Genomic DNA, 26,124 nt, shown 5'->3' on the forward strand with positions numbered 1-26,124 from the left:
GGGATCCTCCTGGAACCAAGGTGGGAAGGATGAAGGAAAGGTGGGGGAAGGGGAGCAGAGACTGGTATTGGGAGTTGGGGGATGAGAAGAAGATATATGTTTTGATGGTGGTGGGGGCAGGGCAGGAAGAGGAGCCAGGGAGACTTTCCAAAAAGGACCAGACTGGGTGGGGATCCACAGAGGGTGCATGAGGGCTTCAGGCCCCAGATGGGGAGGGAAAAGGGATTCTTCATCACTGTGGTTTTTTTTTCTTAGAACAGGGCACAAGGATTTCAGAGCATGTGAGAGAAGCATGTTGCTGCTGCCCCTTCACCGCTACTTCTTGCCAGACCCCAGATGCCTCTCTTCTCTGCTCAGCTCTCAGCTTTATGCTAGATAAGGGCCTGTGGATGGGATGGGATAGGGTGATAGAGATGGAGGGGAGGAGGAGTGGGTGGAAATGAGAAAAGCAGTAGATCCATTTCCTGATGCAGGAATGGGCAGAGGCACCATTGTCATAACCAGGAAGCAATTATAATGATATAATGATAAAAATTATAGTTAGTTCTTCAATCAAGTTTTTCTTAAGAGCAGAAGTGAAGGAGAATAGTAATCTCCACCTCCCAACTGTTGCCAGGCCCTGGACTAAGAACTGGAGACCCAAAGTAAAAATAACAATCTTCATCCTAAAAGAACTTCTCTTAGAGAAGATAAAATATTCATCCATAGGTCATTTAAAAATAGATATAACTTTTTCCCTCTATTGCCATCCTCTTGTCCCCCACCCAAATCAGGTAGCTAGTTTGAGTCTCATTATTCCCAGATACTGTCATACATAGTCCCCATTAAAGTGCATCCCTGATCATTTCCTTTCCATAGAGGATTCTGACAGACAGAAAAAAAATTCAAGATCCACAGTGAACAGCATCCCTGCTCTTGAATCAAAGGACTTGGGCTATTGGAATATCATTTACCTTTATAAAGTGAGGCAATTGGGGCAAAATCTGTGATCCTTTGAACTTAAGCTCTAATGGTGTGATTTCAGGCACTGTGACAAGGAGGCAGAGGAGAAATTTTTGGATAAGTGATTGCTATTTGACTAATAGTCACATAAAACTAATCCTCCATAGTTGTTTGACAAAAGGAGTATGTTCTTAGGGGATCACATTTAGAAATATCTGGCACCAAGGAGTAGGAAGAAATCACTAATTTTCTTTTTGAAACCCCATCCTCAGAGCTTGCCCTGCCCTTAGCCCCTTGAAAAGGTCATATGGATCACACCTTCCTAAAACCTTTTTATCATAGAGCTAGAGGTGGAAGACTTGGCAATCACTCAGGAGAGGGTAGGATGGAATGACCCACCCAAGGTGACATCACTAGTTAAATAACCACATTTATTGGGTGGGATCTTCCTGGAACCAGGGGGAAAAGGATGAAGGAAAGGTGAGGGAAGGGGAACAGAGACAGGTGTTGGGAGTTGGGGGGTGAGAGGAAGATGTATGTTTGGACTCCTCAGGAGAAATGAATACTAAGTCAAGATTCAGGCTATGAATCAGCAAACATGACTCGAACCCTCCTTCACCCACAGGAAAGCAAGATAAAGCATAAAACTTCCCTAGAGGAAAGTTAAGTGAAGTGGCACAGGGGAAGCACTTGTGAAAATAAAAGTTCCAATTTCCCGTGTATCCTCAGTAACTCCATGGAAGTGACTCATTTCCACAGTCAGAGATAGGGACTGAATGTTGAGAATGTAGGTTGTCTGAAATGAAAGTTCAGTGTGTCAGGAATGGAGGAAGAAGGATCACTGAGACATTGGCATAGGGTCATGGTGTTCTAATGCTGAGAATAAAGTCTTGAAGTCATAGGGGACCACTGATGGGAATGGACCTCAGTGGTTACTCAGTCTAAGCATGCCCATTAAAGAATTACTGCCGAAAAAAAAAATTACTGCCAAATCTCCAGCAGATGCTCCTCCAGTCTGTACATGAAAACTTCTAGATATGGAAAAACCCCTAGTGAAGAGAGATAGCCTTTCCACTATCTTCCACTGGTTGTCTCTGGTTCTGCCTTCCAGGGTTCAACAGAATAAGTGTGAGTTCTCTTCAGGCCAATTTGTGGAGTTGGCCAGATTACAGCTCCCAAGAGAGATTCCAGCTCTTCCCCTTGCTCCGATGCAGCTGTTTCTCTTCTCTCCCCTTTCTTCAAATCCTCTCCTTCAACTCTTCCACATTTTCTTCAGACATGGACATGTTTATACAAGTGATCCCATCCCATCTCGTTTTACATATGAAGAAAATAAGTTTGAGTGGGAAGAAATGTCCTCAAGATCATACACCCCCATGTAGTAGGATCCAGAAATTGGTTCTTAGCCTGGGCTCTGAGACTGTGGGAGAGTTACATCACCTCCTTAAGCCTCAATTTTCTCATCTATAAAATGTGGGTGGGGGGAGAATAATTCTTCAGATACCCATCTATCTCATAAGATGAAAATTTTGGGGGTCTATTTAAATTGCAGAGGTCCTCCTGATACTATTTCTAGGTTCTTTCTTCCATATCCTATGCCCCAGGCTTCTTCCTTCTCTAACTAGTTCTTTCTTCTCTTTCTCCTCCTACTTCACCCCCTTCCCCAGCCTCCAATCTCTCATTGTTAACTCTTATTGTTAAGTTCTGAATCCACTCCTTCAAGGGGTAGGGAGAATAGTGTAGTGGGTAAATCCTCAAATGGGAGGTGGGAATAATTCTTGGCTACCCACTTCTTCTCTCTGGCTTTCTGGATTCCAACTATTACTGCCCACTTTTCCCATGGTGTCTGACCACCTCGAGTGTTTTACATGCTCTTTCAAGTTTCCAAAGCACTTTATATCTGTTATCTCATTTGATCCCCAGAACAATCCTGTGAAGAGGTGCTGTCATCACCCTCAAATTATAGATGAAAAACTGAGACTGAAAGGACTCATTCACAGTCACACAGTAAATATCAAAAAAGCAGGATTATAATTCAAATCTTCTGGTCATATCACCTGCATTTTCCACTACAAATACACACACACACACACACACACACACACACACACACACAAACACACACAAACACACACCTCTCATGGCCATCTTTTATGCTGAAGAATTTTTTTTAAAAAAGATAAAAGTTAATTAACATAATCCCCAAAGGTCTGATATTATATGCAGTGTGGTCTTTCTGCCCCCTCCCCCAACTATCCTGCAAAGAAATAAGGACGAGGTGCCTTCCTGTATCTTCTTTGGGGCAGAATTTTCAAAGTGAAAACAATAAATTTACTTCAAAATAACAATCATCTAGCAACTTTTTTTAAAAGTGGCAAATAATTGGAAATTGAGGGAATGTCCATTAACTGGAGAATGGCCTAAGAAGGCATGGTATATGAATGTTATGGACTACTATTGTTCTATAAGAAATCCCAAGAGGTCGATTTTAGAGAAACATGGAAAGACCTGTATGAACTGCTGCTGAGTAAAAGGAGCGGAACGAAGAGAACGTTATCCACATTAACAACAACACTGTGAGATGATCAACCACAATGGATGAAGTTCCTCTTAGCAATTCAGAGATCAAGGACAACCCTGAAAAAAGCCACAGTCTGAATGCATACTATGTTTACTTTTTTAAAAAGTCTTTTTCCTTCCTTTCTCATGTTTTTTCCTTTCCCCTTAGTTCTAATTCCTCTTTTACAACATGACTAATATAGAAATATGTTAAACAGGATAGTACAGCTTTTCCCAGACTGTTCCCTGCCATAGGGGATGGGGGAGGGAAGGGAGGGTAGTAGAAAAATGTGTGACACATAGATTGCAAATGGATGAAAGTCGGAAAAACTACCATAGTGTATAACTGGAAAAATGAAATAAAATTTCAATAAAAAAAGAAAATTATCTTCATATGTAATTAGAAAAAAATAAAAAATGATCATCATTGACATTTTTATTGTACCCTAAAGTTTGGAAAGTGTGAGGAATATATGGGTGTTTGGGTTCCAGAGGACTGAGAAGGGATAGTTACTAGTTTACATTACAAACACTGGGCTCTGCCTATATTGCCTATGGGCAGGTACTAAGTTAAGATAAAAGATTTAACCTCCATCTGATCAGAAACTGATGAGACTGGGTGGCTAGGTGGTGCAGTGGATAGAGCACTGGCCCTGGAGTCAGGAGTACCTGAGTTCAAATTCGACCTTAGACACTTAAATAATTACCTAGCTGTGTGGCCTTGGGCAAGCCACTTAACCCCATTGCCTTGCAAAAAAAACAAAACACATAACTAAAAAAACTGATGAGATTATTCCACCTATTTCTAAGTTAACCTAGGGTCTGAATCTTCTCTCAAGGAGATAACTGTTCTTGCTCCTTAGTATAATGAGCAGGGAGGGGAAAATGTATGGGGACCATCAGTTAGATTGTGACCCCAGACTATGATTGGCATGAAGGAGCAGGAACAAAGTCTTTCAAACTGCATAAAAGTCCTTCCATTTCTGGGATTCCCCACCCCTCTCTCCCACCTTGAAATAGTTGTGCTATTTATTAACATATCTTCATAAAAACTATTTTCATCACTTTGGACTAAGTATTCATGAGTGTGTGAGATAAATTTACCCACTTAAATAAAATTCAGAGATTTCTCAAGATACGAAGAGAAAAGTTTTATTCAATTCTTGAGAATCAGACCCCACTCTGCCTTAAGACAAGGAGAGAGAGAGTGAGGTACCGGAGCAAGGAATCCAAAATCCTCCCCACCCCTGCTCCCCCCCCCAACTGACCCATCCTCATTAGTGAGGAATGTGGTCTTCACAATCTAGATGTGCAAATTAATCTAAAGAAAAAGCATATAATTCAAACAGAGACAGGGACAAGGAATGCAGAAATATCTGGAATTCAATCCAGATAAGACAGGGTCAGTTTACTCTTTACATTTTGGTGGCTTGTCAGGGGAGGAGGGGCAGAAGAGAATAACACACAGTTCAACTATTTCTAATCTATCATATTCTACTGGAGAAATATCAGACTTTATCCCATTCATGAGCCATATATAACAGAAGGCACTTTATTTTATTTTTTAAGTTTTATTGATGTTTTTTATTTTTAATACATTTACAAATTCAATTTCATGAGGTCTCTTGTAATAAAGTAATATAATTCATCAAAATAATTCAGTGACTTCATCTGAAATAGTCACCATTCTGCATCTGTAGCTTTCCTGCCACCTATTACATTTTTTTAACTAGCAGATTTTTTTTCACTCCAACTGCACTGAAAAATAAGAGAAAAACAAATTCCCTAAACAATAATGCACTATGAAGCAAAATAAATTCTCTCATTGGCAGCATACAAAAATATATGTTTCAATCTATCACTTCTAGGGGCAGCTAGGTGGCACAGTGGATAGAGCACCAGCCCTGGACTCAGGAGGACCTGAGTTCAAATCCAGTCTCAGATACTTAATAATTACTTATCTGTGTGGCCTTGGGCAAGCCACTTAACCCCATTGCCTTGCAAAAAAACCCTTAAAAATAAATAAAAATAAATCTATCACTTCTGTCAAGAGGTGAATAGTATTTTCATCAGCAAATCTCTTGAATCATTGGATGATTATTGTATTGATAAAATTCTTATAGTTCTCAAAAGATATTTTCTTTATAGTGATATTAATATATCAATTGTTCTCCTGATTCTGCCTATTTTATTCATAATTTCTTTACTATCCTTAAAAAATCACTTATAATATTATAATGTAAATTGTGCTCTTACTTCACCCTGCATTGTTCTTTAAAGTCTTTTCCTATTTCTCTGAAATAATCTATTTCTTCATTTCTTTTTTTAAAATTTTTTTAGGTTTTTTGCAAGGCAATGGGGTTAAGTGGCTTGCCCAAGGCCACACAGCTAGGTAATTATTAAGTGTCTGAGGCCGGATTTAACTCAGGTCCTCCTGACTCCAGGGTTGGTGCTGTATCCACTGTGCCACCTAGCTGTCCCTATTTCCTCATTTCTTACAGCATTCTAACACATTCTTGGAATTTAGTCATTCCTCAAATAATGGGCACCCTTTTATTACCAGCTTTTAAACCCTCAAAAAAAAAGAGTTGCTATAAGAATATCTATGTATCAGCTATCATTTCCTTTTTCTCTGATCTCTTTGGGGTTGATACTTAGGCTTTAAATTCTTTATTACTTGTCTTCTTAATTTAAGCAATTCATATTTTGTTAAAGCTTCAGTTATTTCATTTAGTTAATTGGGGTTTTCTAGCATAGCTGAGTAAAAAAAATAGTTTCTTTTCTTGTGAATTTTCAATTTTTTATTTTTGACACTTGTAATTGTTTTTTATTCTTCTTTTAAATAAAAAATTTGCTAATGATTTTCTTTTCTATTATTTTTATTTATTTAAGGCACTGGGGTTAAGTAACTTGCTCAAGGTCACATAGCTAGGTAATTATTAAGTGTCCGTGGTCGGATTTGAACTCAGGTCCTCCTTACTCTAGGTGCTCTATTCACTGTGCCACCTAGCTGTCCCCTTATTATATTTAAAAGGTCCTAGTTTTACTTATTAATTGAATTTAAAAAAATTTCAATTCTTGTTAATCTTTGATTTTTTTCAGGGTTCCTATTTGGTTTTATAACTGAGCTTGTTTTGGTTTTTTTTTTTTTAGTTTTCTAGTATTTTTAGTTGCATTCCTAATTCACTGATCCATTCCCTTTCCTGTTGATAAAATGTTTAGAGTTTGCTTTTTCCTAAGGATCTCTGGGTGCATTCCCAAAATTGTGACATTTTGTACTGCTATTATCATCTTTAAAGAAATTATCTATGATTTCTATGATTTGTAATTTGAGCTAGTAAAGCTTTAGAATTGAATTAGTCTTGGAAGGCATTTTATGACTTGTTACCTCATTGGATCCTCTCAACAACACTATTATTATCTCATTTTACCAATGAGGACACTGAGGCTCAGAGATTAATTGGTTTGTTCAACCAGTATATGTAAAGAGAAACTCAGTTCTTGACTGTCTGTCTACCTTCCTCATCAGACTGGCTGTACTCAGACCTAAACTTTCTGCCTGTTGCCTCTTTTCCATCACTGTTGGTTCTCTATACACATACTTGATTAGTTTCTGTTCCTAGTCTGGTCCCTTCTGTGTAGGGGAGAGGAGAGAGAAGCACCCAGAGACACAGTAAGTAAGGGCAGATGGTCTCAGATTGTCACAGTGAAGAAGGAACCCTGTTGACTAAGAATAACCCAATCTATCTGGATAGGTCTAGGTCTAGAAGGAACCTTAGAAACTGTAATGCAACTCCTTTCCTTTTGCAAAGGAAAAAAATGGAAGCTCATGAAGGGAAGTTAAGAGCCTTACTTGAGGTCACTTAGTAAATAACAGGAGCAGGATCTGAACCCATGGCTTCTGACCCCATAGTCTATTCTCTTTCCATACCCTAGGGCTGAGTAAAAAGGAGACAGTTCTACAGAACTGAGACATTAGGGATAATATTAAGCCCCCCAACCCCCTTATTTTATCCTATTTAAAAAAAAACTCTCAAAAAAGCATTTTTTTAAAAGTATCAATGTATAGTGTATTAATACCACAGACTTCCTAGTCAAACTAGTACATTCCGGGAACCATTTCATTTTTTAATTGTTAACAGAAAAGGAAGGCTGGGAGAGCTCACCCTTGTCAGCCTTGTGTTAACAATGACTGTGGTAATTGATGGAGTTCTGTTGTCCTCACCCCAACTAGCCCCGGTCATGTTGCTGAGGCCAGTCTTGGGTTTTTGTCTTTTTGGCTCTGTTTTCTTCTCAGCATCCTTTCTCAAGATTCCCCCATGTTTTTTCTGAGTCATTCATCTCTGTCATTCCCTGGTTTAGATTGCTGTGGTTAACCTTTTGTCTCTGCTTTCTTCTCAGCATCCTTTCTCAAGAGATTTCTCATCTTTCTCTGAGTTGTTCCTCTCTATCATTCCTTGGAGATAAATAATATTCTTCTGTGTTTCTGTCATAGTTTTACCACCTCCCCAGCTCTGTCCCAGTTGTTGCAATGCCCTCATTTAATGGATTGAGTGAAAAAAAAGAAGGAAACCGAGACTTAGAGAGGGAAATGATCAATTTAAGGTCACCCAAGTCAGTTGATGGCAGGGACCAGATTAGGATATGGAACACCTGTTACAAGTGTCTGTACAATCTGGAACTAGCCTAGGAAGCTTTTTTTAGCTGGGTAAGTGAGGTTCTTTCAGTTAGTTATAGAAGTCAATGCTTATAGTTGAGTGGAAAGAGCTCTGAATTTGAAGAAGGAACCAGAGTTCAATGTCTACTCTTCTATTAATACCTGTGAGACCTTGGGCAACCTTGTCAGGCCTCAGTTTTCCTCAAAAACTGTTCCCATAGAGTACTGGCCCTGGAGTCATGAGGACCTGAGTTCAAATTCTACTTAAGACACGTAATACTTAGCCGTGTGACCTTGGACAAGTCATTTAACTCTGCCTTCAAAAATCACAATCAGAAACAAAAACTTCCTAAAAAACAAGTTATTCAGATCTCTAAGATGACTTCCAGCACTAGATTTATAAACCTTTCCCAAACCAGAAGTAGTCAACTTGATTTAATTAAGACTGTCTGCTAGGTATCTGCCAGGAATGCAAGAAGAGAAGGTGGGGCTAAGTTTTTTTATCCTTGATTTCAATGGCTTAAGAAACTGGAGCCAGTCCAACTCTAGAGAAAATCCCTACAGATGAATGACTCTTTTGGATTAGACCTTTTCCAACATCCTCCAAAATTCTTGACTCAGCCCCACCTCCAACTTCCCTTTTCTTGGGGGAGGGGGGACCCTGTGGATTATTTAATTCACAAGAAAAGATATTTCCTCTTTATTGAACAGCTATAAAAGGAGTGGGGAAACTGGTGAGAAGTCAGAGGAGCAGGAACAACCCATTCCCTAGGGTTCTCTTACCTGGTTTGGTTTGGTTTTAATCTTTTTTTTTTTACAAATAATTATTTGTAAAAATCTTCAGATCCATTCCTCTCTCTTCTCTGACAAGACCATGAAGGCTTCCATCATGATTCTCCTTCACCTCTTCCTCATAGCCATCTGTTGTCCAACTGCCTCTGCAGCAGGTAAGACTGAATTTCTTCTATTTGTTTTTTCTCTCTTTTCCCCTCCTCCCCTCCCTGTGCTGAAAATTTGGGTAGTATGAGGCAAAGAGGCCAGTGATACTTGGCATATTTCCTATGAGATCTTGGGAGCTGAGTGGAGTAGAATGGTCAAGTGTTAGGTATTGGGGTGGAGAGGAGTAGCAAGAGCCAGGAATAGAAAGGCTAAGTGCAGGGGCGCAAGGGCAGGGTCCATGGCATGCCTTGCTATAGCAATGCAGAGGGAGGAAATAACTGGACTTGGAGTCAGGAGCCCTGGATTCTAGTTGCGGTTCATCATTACCTTGCTTTATACCTTGAATGAATTCCTATCCAAAAAGAACTTTAATTTTCTCTTCTTTAAAATGAGATGGTTGAACTAGATAGTCCCTAAGGTCCCTTCACTTCTGATATCTGTGACTCCATAGGATGTCAAATAGAATCAGGGAAGGAAAGGAGGAAAGAGAAGTCAGTGGACAGCAGGGGAGAAGAGCAGGAAGAGTAGACTTGGGATGTTATGGTTACTACCATGCACCTTAAGGTTTGCAAGGCACTTTCCCACTTACCTTGCTGTGAGAAGGGTTTGATTGTTGTCTCCATTAGATCAGTCTCTTGCTGTTGAATTCTGGGTCCAACAGATCATTTGTTCCAAGCTTTAGTGGATCCATACCCACTGTGCTCCTCTCCAGTATTTTCTGTTGTATTAGCGGTCTTGTTGCTATGCAACAAGTCAGGGAGAATGTTGGTTTTTCAAAGATAGGTTTCTGTTTTCATGAGCAACTTGTGGACCATAGCGAAAAGTTGAAATTCAAGAGTATTTTGAAGGACTATGTAGGACTATATTTCTCCTCTCTAGATTACAGAAAAAGTACATATTTTTTAAAAGGCTGTCAATGAATGTGCCTAGTTCTTTTAGTATTATTTGGTGTCATTCATTTTTGTATATTTCCAGTATCCCTCAACCAGTAGGTACCTAATGAATGCTTCTTGCTGAATTAAATTGAAGTCCTAGCCATGGGTCTGAGTATTAAAACTCCCCTAAAGGAGACACAGAGAAAGAAAGGGAAAGAAACTCTGTCATTCTTTCTTCCAGGAGCTGCAGTCGTTCCCTCATCTTGTTGTGTGAACTACATACAGAAGCCAATTCCTGCAAACCTGGTGGCCAGTTACCAAGTGACCAACCAGAGTGCCTGTTCCATGCCTGGACTGATGTGAGTGCTTGGAGTCTTGGGTCTACGAGTCATTCTTATCTCTCATTTTCACTCTTCTGGTCTCCATAACCAATCATATTCATTGCCTAGTCTTGATGCTCCCTCCTCAACATCTTGTTCACTCATTCTGTTCTCCACCCCCAAATGAGTATCATCTTAGTTTAGACCTTAGTTCAGTCTTCTAAAAGATCTCCAGGCTTCCCAAAGTGGTCTTCAGTCTCTCCTCTTCAATCCAGGGTCCACACAACTACCAAATATCTTCAGTTCAACTGGTCTTCTTGAGACCTCCATATAATATCTGTCTCCTTCTTCCATGTCATGCATGATACAAGCTGTCTACCATGCCTAAAATACTCCTCTCTTATCTACATCACATTCCCTATTATCTCTAAATGTGTTCTTCTCTCCCATTAGAATGTAAACTCCTTGAGGGCAGGAACAGTGTCACTCATTTAATAATAATAATAACCACTAGCAAATATATAGCACAAACTGTGTGTCACTTATGCATCTCTCTTATCTCATAAGATCCTCTAAACAGCCCCAGGAGTGAGGTGCTATTATTATCCTCATTTACAGATGATGAAACAGTAAAAAGTTTAAGTGACTTATCCAAGGTCCTTTGTTATTGCCATTGTGTAGCACAGAGCTTGTATTTAGTAAATGTTGATCTGTCCATTGGGTCCCTTGACTGGGGATAGCCAGCATAGATAGGTTTCTTCTGCCTCAGAATTGGTTGGACCATGGAGCCAGGGGGCACCTGCCCCACATGATACTGTCCCTCCTCATACTCCCAGTGAAAAAGAATTGGTTGTAGATTCCTAAACCTGGAGAAATATTATTTAAACCCCTTCCTCTTACTGAGAAAATTGAACCCAGAGGACAATGGACTTGCTTCAAGTCCCCAATTAGTGACTGATAGATAAAATCTCTGCTGCAGAGGACAGAGAACTAAAGTTAGGAAAGTCTGGGTTTGCATTCCACCCCAGCTACTTACTAACTATGATCCTGGGCAAGTGATCTAATTCTCTATGCTAATTTATCTTCTCTGTAAAATGGATTCAATGAACTCAAAAGTCCCTAACAGATCTTGGATCCTGAGCTTCTTTTCCATCTGCCTCCCAGGAATTTTCATAGTTGTCTTCTTGTTTATAAAGTCTTCATGAGCAATGCATGTGTGGCATTGTTTCTTACTACACCACTTCCAGATTTCATTTTGTGGATTGGTGCAATAATTTTCCATTATAATCTTGGTTGGGAAGTGGTCAGGGGCCATCCACTTGAGATTTTGGAGACCAGGAAGTTAGTCCTTTCCTTTACATTTTCCCTTTCTTTGTATCTTCCACTCTCTTCTCTTCCTCCTTATTGTGCTGCATGCTCCTCTCTATCCAAGGTTAGGATTTTGAGGTCATCATAATTATCAGAATTATATTGGTAATAATGCTGGCTTTTATTCTGGTTCATTACTTGATCAAGTTCCCTTTTTCCATATTTATCATATATTCCCCAAGATATTCATCTTTTAATGTGTGATTTTTTTTCCTTCCTTTCTCCCTCCCTTCCTCTTCTTTCCTCCTTCCTTTCTTCTTGTCTTTCTTCCTTCTCTTTTCTTTTCCTTTTCTTTCTCTTTCCTCTAGGTTTTCTCTTTTATGAAATGAAATAATTAAATTTTGAATATCCCCAAGTTTCCATCTGTCTCTAATCACTCCTATTTCTTCCCCTACAGCTTTATCACCAAAGGAAACCGTCAAGTCTGTGCTGACCCCACAAAGCAGTGGGTCAAGAATCTTACAAAGATAGTAGATACCAAGAAGGCCAAGGTCTCCCAGGGGTCTGGGGCAAAGGCCTTGAAAAAACCCATCAGGAAGCTGTATTCTAACAGTACCACCATGGATCGCTAGGGTGGGATGGCATCTAACTGGTCAGCTTCCTGGGGGAATGGAATAGGTGAAGGAGGTCTTTCTGTCTCCTCTCATCTGGGTTATCAACAGAGTGGACAACTAATACTTTGCATCTCCCAGGCTCCCAGATGCCCATTTACTGCCCAAGAGACCTTGAGCAAGTCCTTTTTGCTCTCTAAGCCAGGTCCCTTCATCCTACCTTTTAAAATTAATGGAATCACAGATTTAGAGCTAGAAGCAGCTTGAAAGTCACTGAGCCGGGGTGGCTAGGTGTCACAGTGGATGGAGCACTGGCCCTGGAGTCAGGAGTACCTGAGTTCAAATCCAGCTTCAGACACTTAATAATGACCTATCTGTGTGGCCTTGGGCAAGCCACTTAACCCCATTTGCCTTGCAAAAACATAAAAAAATAAAAATGGAGAGTCACTGAGCCACTGTCCATCCCCTTCATTTGCTAGAGACTTGAAGAAAGTCAGCCAAGGTCAGAGAGCTGGCACTGCTAGGATTCAGAGCAGGACCTGACTGACGGATCTCTCCAGTCTTTTCCAGTGAAATGTCCTATGCTCGTTACCAAATGAGATGATATATAGATATAGATATATAAACGGTTTTTTCCTACCTTGTCCAGTGTTCTGTCAGTGAAGATTGTTGCTTTCCATGCTCTGTAATAGTGGCCCTAGTACTAAGCTAGGAGTGGGGGAAGGAGGGGAGATGAGGATTTCACTGGGAAGGGATGTCTTGGTTACTCCTGGCACTACTGGGGGGTGGAATCTTTCCCCTCTTGACACAGTGGCCTGACTTGGGGGCCCCAATTCAAAAGTTCTTTTTCTAGAGGCCCTTGGCTCAGTGTCTGCCACAGAGTAATAATAAACATTATTGATTGTCTACCATTTGCAGAATGAAAGAAAGTGTAGTCTGATGGATATAGGGCCACACTTAGCGTCAGGAAGACCTAGGTTCAAGTCCCATTCCTGCTTCATATGGGCAGGGACCCTGGGTGAATTGCTCTTTTTCTAACAATCCCCACACAATTCTCTAAGACAAAAGAACTGCTGCCCTGAAACACTGGAGGAAGTTTCCACCCTGGATGGTCTCACTCCCAAGACAACACAAGACTAGATGGAAAAGAAATGTGCAAAGACATTGGGTTTTTGATATGCCTGGAGCAATGGTCAGATGTTGTCAGGGGGAGAGAGGCTCTCTAGACTCTTGGGTCAGAGCTTCAAGGAGCCTTACTTTGGACAGTTCCATTTAGCTGTTTACCTTGAATTTGGAGCTGGGGGACATAAAAAGTTATCTTCTCAGGGATCATGGGGTCTATCATTTTATAGATGAGAAAACAAAGACAGAGAGAGATGAAGTGACTTCCCTATGGTCACACAGCTAACAAATGTTAGAGTTGGGATCATAATCCAAGGACAAGGGCTGGAGATGACCTTGTCCAAGGGTCTCAGATGAAGAAACTGAAGTCCAGTCAGGACAATGTGAGGGAATGGAATTTCAGCATTTATGGGAGGAATGGGCTTACTTTCTGTAACTTATTATAACTTATATTATAGCTATTTATGTATTTATCTTATCCCTTTTGTAAGCCCCTTGAGGTTAAGGCCTCTATCTCCTTTCATTTTTGTATCTGTGACCAGCTTAGCACCTTTTATTGGATGACTGTTTAATAAATGGTTATTGACTGAAATGAACTGAACTTTGGCTGAAATGGGGATGGGAGAAAGTCCACAGGTATATTTCCACTAGAAGTTTTCTGATAGATAATCAGAAAGTCTGATTTTCCCAGCTTAGCAAAGAGGGAACTGTTCATTTTTTGGAAGGATTTGCCAAAGGGCTCCCTTTTAAATCAGGTGGCATGGTGGTTAAAGTTGCAGGACTCAGAGTCAGGAAGATGAGTTCAAATCATGTCTCAAACACTCCCAAACTGTGGGACCCTAGGCAAGTCACATCATCTTCCTATGGTCCAATTTCCTCATCTATAATATCAAGCTAATAGTAGCACTTAATAATACATGGAAAGCAGTTTGCAAACCTTAAGGTGCTCTAAGAACCTAACTATTATTATTTGGTTTTTTTTTGCAAGGCAATGAGGTTAAGTGATTTGCCCAAGGTCACACAGCTAAGTAAGTATTTAAGTGTCTGCGTTCAGATTTAAAGTCAGGTCTGACTCTAGGACCGGTGCTCTATCTACTGCTACTTAGCTGTCCCCAGCTATTATTTGAAAAGCTCCCTCCTTCAGCACTGTTCAAAAGTTATTTTGCTTAAAGTGCTAAAAGTAGAACATTTAGATCACCCCTGTTGCTCTTAGTCCCAGGAAATTGTTGATTTGCAAAATGGTGGCTTCTGGGAGGGTGGGGAGAGGACTTTAGCCTTTGGAGTATCAGCTGGTTTGTGGGGAGTTGGTTCTGCTGAGCTAGGATCTGAGCGGCCTCTACTTCCCCAGCTTGTATGAAGGTAGAGCTGAGTAGAGGCGGGGAAACTGAGGTTTAAGTGTCCACTCAAGGACAAATATCCTTGGGCCAAGGACTGTATTTCTCACAGAAGTACAGGAGCCTTGGAACTGAGGTGGAACTGCAGGTTATATGATTTCCTGCTCTATTTTTGGGGACCTGATTCCTAATGGTTTTGTATCTCAAATTGTAGACATGGAAGCCATTCTAGGAGGCAGGTCCCCTCAACCTAATGGGGAGATGAAGACCTCTATCAGAAGTGTTCAGCAGAGAGGGAAGACCATGCACAAAGAGGAAAGAAGGTTAGGAGGGTCTCATGAAATGTTGGCAGAGTCTTACTTCCCCAGAAGATCAGTTCTTCATCTGTTGGAATATTCTCTACCCCTTCCCAGTTTCATCCAATCTGTAGACCCTGGTTCAGTGACTGAAAGGGAACGAAGTACTTTTGGCATCTCACCAGTGTGCTTTAAATGGTATTGCCAGTAACGTAGATGGGCTGCATTGAATCATTACCATTTTTACAGAGTACTTTGGAATGAGGCCACCTTGGGCAACTCTATAGGCTAGGTCTAGGTCCCAGTGAATGGAGTTAGGGTTCTGTCTGTCAAGGGTGTAGGATCTCTCCCTTCTTCCTTCTCTCTCATAATAATGGCCAAGTCTCTTCAATTCAATCTCTGGGACCTCTTTTTCACATCCCCCCCCACCCCTCCCCTCTGCATACACAGACACTCTCCCTAAGTCCTAGACATCACCTCTTGGAGGAAATGTACAGTTTGAAAATTTAGAGTGTTCAGAGTAGGCGGGAGTTGCCTGGATACTCCAATGAGCTATGATGAAGTAAGATCCTAGTTCCATTTTGTTGGTTTTCAGACCTAGGGTCATGAGTAAGAGGAAGAGCTGGGCCATTCACATTGTACTAATAGAGGTGCAATTCTTGGACCAGCAAAAGATGGACCAAATAAAAGTTCTAACTCACTACTGGTTGGAGATTGCAAATTAAGTCATTTCTGAGGCTATCATAAGGTAGTATTATTGGATTGACTAATAGGTCCAAAAAGTGCAATAATTTTTCCCTAAAGCCTAATGCATTATTGGTGAAGTTGTGAATAGATTCAGCAATCTGCTGAGGAGTCTGGAATTACATCCAAAGGGCTATAAAACCATGCATACCCTTTGACCTAGCGATACCACTACTAGGTCTGTATCCCAAAGGAGATGAGAAACAAAAAGGAAAGGAACCTATATGTACAAGGTTACCAATTCTTTTCTGGTGTCAAGGCAATGGGAACTGAAGTGATTCCCAGCATTTGGGGAATGATTAAACAAATTGAGGTGGAATGCTTTAAGAAATAATGAGGGGGCGGCTAGTAGTGGATAAAGCACCGGCCCTGGAGTCAGGAGTACCTGGGTTCAAATCCGGTCTCAGACACTTAATAATGACCTAGCTGTGTGGCCTTGGGCAAGCCACTTAACCCCACTTGCCTTGCAAAAACCTAAAATAATAATAATAATAATAATGAGCAGGGCAGCTAGGTGGCGCAGTGGATGAAGCACTGGCAATGGAGTCAGGTAGACCTGAGCTCAAATGTGACCTCAGATACTTAATAATGACCTAGCTGTGTGGCCTTGGGCAAGTCACTTAACCCCATTGCCTTGCAAAAAAAAAAAGAAATAATGGGCAGTTTTAGATCTGGTAGAGATAGGCTACCTTCCTTTACTTTTTTTGTCATCAGTTGCCTTGATATTCTTGACCTTCTATTGCTCCAGATAAATTTTGTTACTATTTTTTCTAGCTCAGTAAAATAGATATTTGGTAGTTTGATTGCTATGGCACTAAATAAGTAATTTTATTTGGGTAGAATTGTCATTTTCATTATATTAGCTTGACCTAACCATGAGGATTGACATTTTTTCAGATTGTTTAGATCTGACTTTGTGTGAAAAGTATTTTGTGGGATGGCTAAGTGGTACAATGGATAGAGTACTAGCACTGGAGTCAGGAAGATCTGAGTTCAAATGTGATCTCAGACACTTAATACATACTTAGCTGTGTGACCTTGGGCAAGTCAATTAATCCCATTGCCTTGCAAAAAAAGAAAAGGATAAATGCTTTATGATTGTGTTCATACAGTTTCTGGGTTTGTCTTAGGAGGCAGACTTTGTTATTCATATATAGTAAAGTTGATAATTTATATAGGTTTATTTTACATCTACCTCTTTGTTAAAGTTGTTAATTGTTTAAAGTAGTTTTTTAGATGATTTTCTAGGGTTCTCTAATTATACCATCATATCATCTTCAAAGAATGAAAGTTTTGCTTCCTCATTGCCATTTCTAATTCCTTTGATTTCTTTTTCCTCTCTTATTGCTAAAACTAACATTTCAATACTATATTGGTTAGTAATGGTGATAATGGGCATCCTTGTTTCAACCCTTATCTTATTGAAAATACTCCTAGTTTATTCTTATTACATCTAATATTTGTTGATGGCTTTAGATAGATACTGCTTAGTATTTTAAGAAAAACTTTATTCCAAACTCTCTAGTGTTTTTAATAGGAATTGATATATTTTGTCAAAGGCGTTTACAGCATCTATTGAGATAATCATTTGATTTCTCTTGGTTTTGTTATTGATATGTTTAATTATGTTGAATGTTTCTTAATATTGAACCATCCCTGCTTACTTGGGATAGATTCTACCTGAACATGGTACATTAGCCTAGTAATTACTTGCTTTAATTTCTTTGCTAAAATTTTAGTTAAGATTTTTGCATCGGGGCGGCTAGGTGGCGCAGTGAATAGAACACCGGCCTTGGAGTCAGGAGTACCTGGGTTCAAATCCGACCTCAGACACTAATTACCTAGCCGTGTGGTCTTGGGCAAGCCACTTAGCCCCATTGCCTTGAAAAATCTAAAAAAAAAAAAGATTTTTGCATCAGTGTTCATTAGGGAGACTGGTCAATAATTTATCTGTTTTGACTTTTCCTGGTTAAGGTATCAGCAGCATATTGGTGTCATAAAAGGAATTTGGCAGAACTCCTCTTATTTTTTAAATTAGTTTATGTAGAATTAGAAATAACTGTTCCCTAAATGTTTGGTAGAATTCACTTGTAAATTCATTTGGACCTGGAGACTTTTTCTTAAAGATTTTATAGATGGTTTCTTTAATGTCTTTTTTTTTAAATGGGATTATTTAAGTATTTTATTTCCTTTTCTGTTAATCTAGTGGTTTATATATTTATAGCAGCTATTTGTGGTGGCAAAGAACTGGAAATCGAGTGAATGTCCATCAGTTGGGGAATGGCTGAACAAACTGTGGTATATGTACATATGGAACACTATTGTTCTATTAGAAACCAGGAGGGATGGAAATTCAGGGAAGCCTGGAAGGATTTGCTTGAACTGATGCTGAGCAAGATGAGCAGAACCAGAACAACATTGTACACCCTAAAAGCAACATGGGGGAGATGATTATTCTTAATGCACTTGCTCATTCCAGAAGTACAACAATCAGGGACAATTTTAGGCTATCTGCGATGGAGAATGCCATCTGTATCCAGAGAAGGAATTAAAGAGTTAAAACAAAGATCAAAGACTATTACCTTCAATTAAAAAAATTTGTCTTATATACTATATAATTTTGCTATCTCAATTTTTTTTTTCCTCAAGGATATGATTTCTCTCTCAACACATTCAATTCTGATCAATGTATAGCATGGAAACAATGTAAAGATTATCAGACTGCCTAATGGGGGGTGGGGAAGGGAAGGGAATGTTGGGGGAAAATTGTAAAATTCAAAGTCTAACAGAAAAAGTGATAGGTAGAAATGACTATTGTATATAATAGGAAAACAAATAAAATATTTATTACCATAAAAAATCTGGTGGTTTGTATTTTTATAAATAGTCATTCATTTCACTCAGGTTATCACATTTATTGGTATGCAGTTGAGCAAAATAGCTCTGAATTAACTTTTTAATTTCTTCCTCATTGGTATTGACTTCACCCTTTTCATTTTTGATTCTGGCAATTTAGTATTCTTTCTTTTTTATAAATCAGACTAAGCAAAGGCTTGAAGATTTTATTGTTTTTTTCATAAAATCAACTGTAAGTTTTATTTATTAGATCAATGGTTTCTTGCTTTTAATTTTATTAATCTAACTTGATATTTAATAGGGTGTCTTTATTTTGTTCTTTTTTCATAGCTTTTTTAGTTGCATAGCCAGAATAGTCAGTTTTTAGAGAAATATGGAATTACAGGAACTGATGCTGAATGAAGGGAGCAGAATCAAAAGAACATTGTATACATTGACAACAACATAGTGAGTTGCTCAACTTTGATGCATGCAGCTCCCTTCAGCAGTTCAAAGAGCTAGGACAGCCCTGGGAGACCTATTAAGGATAACATCACCCACATCCATGAGCCGAACCAGAACATTGTACATACCCTCACAGCAATATGGGGGTGATGATTATTCTTAATGGACTTGCTCATTCCAGAAGTGCAACAATCAGGGACAATTTGGGGGAATCTTGGATGGAGAATGTCTTTGTATCCAGAGAAAGAAAACAAAAACAAACCACAGGATCTGAATGAACACTATGTTCACCTTTTAAAAATTCTTGTTTTTCCTTCCTATCCTATTAATTTTCTTTCTTTTTCCTTAGTCTTAATTCTTCATACAGAAAATGACTTATGTAAAAACATGTTAAAAACAAATGTACATGGACAATGTCCACTAGACTGTTTGCTGAGGGGAGGGGTGTGGGAAAGGAGGGTGGAAGAAAATTTTGTAACTTATAAATAAATATGCATGTGTATGAATGTTGAAAAACTTTCAAACATATAATTGAAAAAAATATCAATTAAAAATAAAGATGTCAGGCAAAAAAATTAGGTTTAAAAAAATGATGATCAGGATGCTCTCAGAAAAACCTGTAAAGACTTATATGAGCTAATGCAAAGTGAAATGTACTTGTACAAAGTAACAGTAATAATGTAGGCTGAGCAGCTGTGAATGACTTGGCTTTTCTCAGCAATACAATGATCCACGACAACTCTGAAGACTTATGATAAAGGATCTATCCTCAGAGAAAGAGCTGATGGTTTTCAGAATCCTGATTGAATCTTCTTTTACATTTATTTTTCTTGAGGTTTCTTTTTGGGGGGTCTATGTTTTCTTTTTACAACATGAAATGTTTTGCATGACTATGCCTTTATAAACTATATCAAATAACTTGTTTTCTCTATCAACCTTAATGGACATTCTCATTCCATCAGTGCAATAATCAGGGACAATTTTAGGGTATCTGTGATGGAGAATACCATCTGTATCCAGAGAAAGAATTGTGGAGTTTAAACAAAGACCAAAGACTATTACCTTCATTTTTTTTTTAAAAAAAGGTCATCTTACATACTTCATAATTTTGTTATCTCTTATACTTTATTTTTTCCTCAAGGATATGATTTTTCTCTCAACACATTCAATTTTGATCAGTGTATAGCCTGGAAACAATGAAAAGATTATCAGACTGCCTTCTGTTGGGGAGGGGGGGAGGGAAGGGGGGAATTGTAAAATTCAAAGCCTTACAAAAAATGATAGGTAGAAACTACTATTGTCTATAATTGGAAAACTTATTTAAAAAAAAAAGAAGATAGAGGCAAGGAAAAAACCCCCAAATAACTTGCTTTCTCAATGAAGAGGAAATGGGGAGTGAGGAAGGGGGAGAACTTGGAACTCAAAGTTTTTAAAATGAACATTAAGAAATTGTTTTTATATATAACTGAGAAAAAATAAAACTGAGGGGAAAAAAGAACACAATCTATTTGCACTTTGGGAAGTAACCTTAGAGGCTAAATTTTGCAGAGGTTCAGACAGTTTAAGGCATTTGCCCAGACTTCCAGTTAATAAATATCAAAATCTAGAACCTAGACTTTTGGTATTCCTGGTCTATCATTAATTCTATTCCAAAATGATAAAAACTATGCCTTATAAAACAACCTAGCAAGATTGATGACTTTGAATAAAAATTGCTCTCTATTTGCTTCCCCAGAAGTTGCAATGACCTTCCAAAAGTCCCTTGGCTTGGACCTTGACTAGTACTGGGAAAAAAGCAGAGGGTGGTATCCCTAAGGTCAAGTACTTTTTATTTCTGCTTCTTGCATTCACAATGGCATTTCTTCCTTTTTCCAACTCCCTTCTCTATTGATTTGACCCCTGACTACTCACACCTGGAAGGCATAAAATCTTCATAAAATCTTCAAATGTAACTTGATAAGTGAATCTTCTGGAATTGTTCTCAGCCACAATATTCCTAGGAAATCTCTTCTGAGAGTTTGTTCTCAAATAAAAAGAGTCAATCTCAGTCTCAAGGCTACTGTTGAGCTGGGTGGAGTTTGAAGGAATCCTGAAGAATCATGAAAGCCTCCGGAGTCATTCTCTATGTCCTCCTGACTGCTATCCTCTACTCCACAGTCCTAGCTGCCACACGTAAGGCTCTCTCTAAAGTCCCTTTCTTTTCTTTCAGGGTTGGGTACAATGGCAAGGGGTGAGATGCATGGAAGATTTCCAAAATCTGTCTGCTTTGTTTTTAGGAGGGAGTAGCATTCCCAGATACTGCTGTGAGAAATACAGTTCCAAGCCCATCTCTAGGAAGCTTGTACAGACCTATGAACTGACCAAGAGCAGCTGCTCTCTACCTGCTATCATGTGAGTTTTTCTTCTGACCTGGAGAATGAGGAGAGAGGTTCAGAGACAAAGCAACTTAGGACCAGGCAGGATGCTTGTCGTTTCACCTTGAGAGCCTTAATTTGACTGAATGATTGATGGATTCAATTATTCCCATCCCACCTTCAAAATGTATTAGTTGTGGAATAGCCAGCAAGTCATTTTCCTTCTTTGGTTCACTCTTATTTGCAAGATGGGAATAAGCATTCTAGGATATTCAGTCACTTAATCTCCAGGAGTGTAAACCTGGTATATTAGTGGTGTAGCCTGGTCTAGCCTCTGCCTTTATAACTGCTTTGTGTTGTGGTCATTGCTGTTGTTATTCAGTATCTGACTCTTCGTGACCCCATGGTCCTGTCCATGGGGATTTTTTGGTTTTCTTGGTCATTTCCTTCTCCAGTGTGTTCCTATTTTACAATTTAGGAACTGAGACAAGCAGGGTTAAGTGACTTGACCAGAGTCAGAGGTCAATTTGACCTCTGCAATCTCAACTCAAATCTTTCTGATTCAAAACCCAGCGCCTCTTTCCAAGGTACCATATATATATATATATAATATGTCATGAATGTGCACTGGGAAAGATGGGGAGGTGGGAAGGGGAGGAGGACTGTTTTATGACAGTAAAGCAATAGATCATCAATCTAGAGCTAAAAGGGATGTTAGAAATTGTCCAATACAACCACTTCATTTTACAGAAGGGAAACTAAGACCTGGGATGTGTAAGTGGTTTAGGATTATAGATTCTAAATATGGAAGGTCCTTCAGGGACAATTTAGTCCAGCCTCCCCCCCCTTTTTTTTACAGGAGAGATCACTGAGGTCCTGGGAGACTAAGAGATGACCAAGTTCATATGGGGAATAGACATTAGAAGCAGAGCAGCATTTGACTCTGGAGTCTGTCTCCAAGTCTTCAAGGAAAGGGTTGTTATAAGCAAAGCATTTTGTAAATGGTAGAGCTAAAGTTGGGTATCCCTGGGGTTATGTCCATGATGGGGATATAGTCAAAAGCTAGGGGTCATTTTTTTTTCCTCCACAGATTCATCACCATAAAAGGACAGAAAGTATGTGCCAATCCTGCAGCAAAATGGACTCAAAAATATGTGGCTTCTTTGAAATTCCAGAAAATTTCTACTTGAACTTTACTTCGCACCCAGGACTTAAAGGGCCCAGCAGTAACCCAGCAGCCCCATTGCTACAGCTGGGCCTGAAGAGCCCTTGGTTTCTCACCTGAGGAGGAAGAGAGTGGACTTATTCAGCAGCGTCTGTAAACAGGTTGCCATGGGGTATCCACATTCTTCAACAGGAGTTACAACAATGATATTGTAATAAATGTTGTTGATGTTCAAACTTGTGTGGCCTCAGTTGAGACACCTTTGAAACATGGTATAATGGAAAGAGGGATGAAGTCAGATTGGGGAATGTGACTTGAGTTCTAACTTTGCTATTTGCTAATCATATGACCTTGACCAGGTGGCTGGAACTCAGTTTCCTCATCTGTCAAATGAGAGAGTTTGGTCTAAAGACCCCTTCCAGCTCTAGATTCATAATCCTAAAGTAATAATAATAATTATAAATATAATAATGTAATGTTATTAATAATAATGAATAGAATAATATATAATAATGATATTATATACTGCTGCTACTACTACTACTACTAATGGCACTTTAAGGCTTACATAGCGCTTTACAAATGTTATCTCATGAACCTCACAATACCTCTGTGAAGGTGTTATTATCACTCCCATTTTATAGAGGAGAAAATGGATGCTGAAAACTCTTAAGCAACTTACCCAGAGTCAAACAGATATTAGGCACTTGAGACAGAATTTGAACTCAGATCTTCTTGCTCTTAAATCTAAAACTATTCACAGTACCATCTAGCTGCCCATCCTATCACTGCTTATAATTAAAGGAAAGGGAAGACAAGCTGCTCAATCAGTCCTTTGTTGTTGACCAACTGGTGAGTAGTATAATACATCAAAAAACTTTTTAAATTCCTACTTTGTACTAGACACTGTTGTTGTTGAGTGTTTCAGTTGTGCCTGATTCTTTGTGATCTCACTTAGGATTTTCATGGCAGAGACACTGGGGTGGTTTGCCATTGCCTTCTCCAATCCATTTTATAGATAAGGAAACTGAGGCAAACCAGGTGAAGTAACTTGTCCAGGGTCATACAGCTAGTAAGTGTCTGGAGCTGGATCTGAACTCAGGTCTTCCAGGCTCCAGACTGCAGTGGATTGCAGGTAGCTACTGGAAACTGGCAGCTACAAAGACACACAAAGATACAAAAAGGGAAACAGCCATATCCCTCTATCTACAGAAAGCAACAAGAGATACATGATAACCTTGGTGAGAAGGGCATGGGCAGTGCAGGTGTCTGAGATCAGAAAGAATCTCCTGCTAAAGCAAATACTGCCATTGAACTTTGAAGAAAAGAGATTCTAAGACTTTTTGTAGGTGTAATCATATCTCCCCAATGAGCCCTTGACCTCTTCAGAGGACCCGTCACAACCTGGAGATCATTGTGGTCTAGACAAGGGTTGCATTTGGAGTGGGGGACATTTAGAAATTCACATTTAATCTCTGCTATGAACTAATCTACTCTGTGACATCTAGGCAGTTTATTTCCTTTATCTTGACCTCAACTACTTCCTCTGTACAATGAAGTAAAAATCTTTTCTACAAGGTTATATGAAAAGTACAGAAAGAATTCCAGCTTGGAAATCAGAAACCTAGGTTTGAAGATGGATAAAATGAAGACAGATACCTGGGGGGGGGGTGTATTTGTTGGGGGGCAGTGTTGTTCAAACTGCTGGGGACTGGTTTATTAGTGAAGAAATCACATGGTTCTTTGATCCAAAAATGTAAAAAATAAATTTTAATTCACAGGTTACTGCAAATGTTTAAGGCAACAAGTATCAAAATACAAAGACTGGGACAGTGAACTAGGCTAGATTCCAGAGAGAGAGAGAAAGTAGAGGCAATTAGGAACAGCATCCCTTAAGGGGAAGAGCAGCAGGACAGGTAGTTAAATGGGGGAGGGGGGACAGCTTCAGCTTTGGCTGTAGCAGCAGCTGCCATAGGTAGCATAGAGAGTGGAAGAAACATGAAGAAGAGGAGATAGAAGCAGCTTCCATTGTTTTCTCCTCTATAGCAAATTCTTGGAACAATAAAAAATTGCTTCATCTTTATTTGGAGACAAAACCCATTATAAAATATAAACAGTAAATGGACAGAGTTTGAAAAGAGCCATAAACTATTGAGAATAAACAATGCCAATTCACTGGACAGTGATGTCAGGGAGAAAGGAACTAGGGTCAAGAAAACATACATCTATTAAGCTCCTACCAAAAGCAGTCCTTGCCTTGGAAGCTTTCATATTTTAATTGGGGGGGGGGGACAATCTGCAAAGAAGATTTACATGGGATCAGTTCTAGTTAATCCACAGAGGGAAGGCATCACATTAAGAATGATCAGGAAAAGGGCAGCTGGGTGGTGCAGTGGATAGAGCACTGGCCCTAGCGTCAGGAGGACCTGAGTTCACAACCAGACTCAGACAGTGGAAACGATGTAGTAAGGGCTCTGAAAACCAAATATTTCCTTTTTATTTGAGAGGAATTAGGGAGCCATTGGAGCTAATTCTGTGCATCTATGTGTGGGTGAGTGTATGAGAGGGAGAGAGACAGAGACAGATACAGAAAGATAGAGTGTGTGTCAGACTTGCCTTTTAGGAAGATAGATAAGGGAGGGTGACCTGGGGTAGGGAGTAACTTGAGGCACAGGGGAATTAATCAGGAGGTTACTGTAAAGTTCAGGCATAAGGTGATGAGAATGATTATATTCACCAGTTCCCACAATCCAAGAAGGTATTTGCATTCTGGGTGGGCAGATCACTCTGTAAGTGGATCAGTGAACCCCAAATCCTTGTTCTAATATTCATTGTTTCGAGTAGCATTAGCCTTCCTTTGCAATCATCCCTTCTCCCTCCCCTCTCCCTCTACTTCCCTTCCAACCTCTATTATGCTGCCACATTTGAGTTCTTTCCTCTTTGGGGAATTTAAAAACTCCTGGGGTTTCCCTATTCCTTGTGGCTCCTACCTCCCAGGATTTTTCTGTTTCTTCTGTCATCATGGGCATAAAAGGTCACCTTTCTCCCATAAAGATATAGAAAGACTTCCCATGTATAGGGGAGCTGAGGTTTGAAATTTACAGACGTTGTGTCATCTTAGTCTTTCTGTACGAGGGAGGGAATGCACTTGAAAGCTCAGAGGGATTGTGACTTTGAGTATCACACAGCTCCCAAGTTTTCAAGGTGGGCTTCAAACCTAGCCTTTTCTGACTTCCAGGCCAGCTCTCATGTGCATCCCCTTCCTTGGCTATACTTCAGTTTTTCTGGATGACTCCAGTTTAAGGCTCATCAATGAGCAAATATTTAATTTGATTCAGGCACAGATCCCAGAATCTGTCTTTTTCTGGATGTCAGATATCTCTGAGGAAACAAACAATTGCACTAGTTTCTTTGGAAGCCTGCATATAGGACCCATCCAGAATAAATTCATGATCCTCTGTTATTGGTTCATCTCCCTTTCCCCAGAAAGCTATTAACCCTAATGACCCCCACAAGTAGTTATATAACTGCCTTCAAACACACACACACACACACACACAAACACACACACATCTAAATGAGGAAATGTTTTTCTTCA

General features: G+C 39.5%; 1 protein-coding gene and 1 long non-coding RNA gene across 2 annotated transcripts; both read left to right on the plus strand.

The window, feature by feature from the left end:
* Positions 1-8,765: 8,765 nt before the first annotated feature.
* Positions 8,766-18,472, plus strand: CCL24 (C-C motif chemokine ligand 24). Its single transcript, XM_074189446.1, has 3 exons — positions 8,766-9,105; positions 10,214-10,331; positions 12,058-18,472. The coding sequence occupies exons 1-3, from the start codon at positions 9,033-9,035 to the stop codon at positions 12,230-12,232; spliced, it is 366 nt and encodes a 121-aa protein (XP_074045547.1). The 5' UTR covers positions 8,766-9,032; the 3' UTR covers positions 12,233-18,472.
* Positions 18,473-21,312: 2,840 nt separating this feature from the next.
* On the plus strand, positions 21,313-22,536 carry LOC141490174 (uncharacterized). The gene is made up of 3 exons (XR_012469083.1): positions 21,313-21,398; positions 21,840-21,948; positions 22,452-22,536. It is a non-coding gene; the product is annotated as an uncharacterized LOC141490174 (long non-coding RNA).
* Positions 22,537-26,124: the final 3,588 nt, after the last annotated feature.

The sequence above is a fragment of the Macrotis lagotis genome, chromosome 5, assembly GCF_037893015.1.
Source record: "Macrotis lagotis isolate mMagLag1 chromosome 5, bilby.v1.9.chrom.fasta, whole genome shotgun sequence".
Lineage (NCBI taxonomy): Eukaryota > Metazoa > Chordata > Mammalia > Peramelemorphia > Peramelidae > Macrotis > Macrotis lagotis.

Bases quoted from the DNA above. Each gene is read 5' to 3' on its own strand.
- CCL24 (XM_074189446.1), top strand. From the start codon at position 9,033: ATGAAGGCTTCCATCATGATTCTCCTTCACCTCTTCCTCATAGCCATC. The intron at 9,106-10,213 runs GTAAGACTGAAT...TCTTTCTTCCAG, and splicing joins TCCAACTGCCTCTGCAGCAG to GAGCTGCAGTCGTTCCCTCA. The intron at 10,332-12,057 runs GTGAGTGCTTGG...CTTCCCCTACAG, and splicing joins TGTTCCATGCCTGGACTGAT to CTTTATCACCAAAGGAAACC.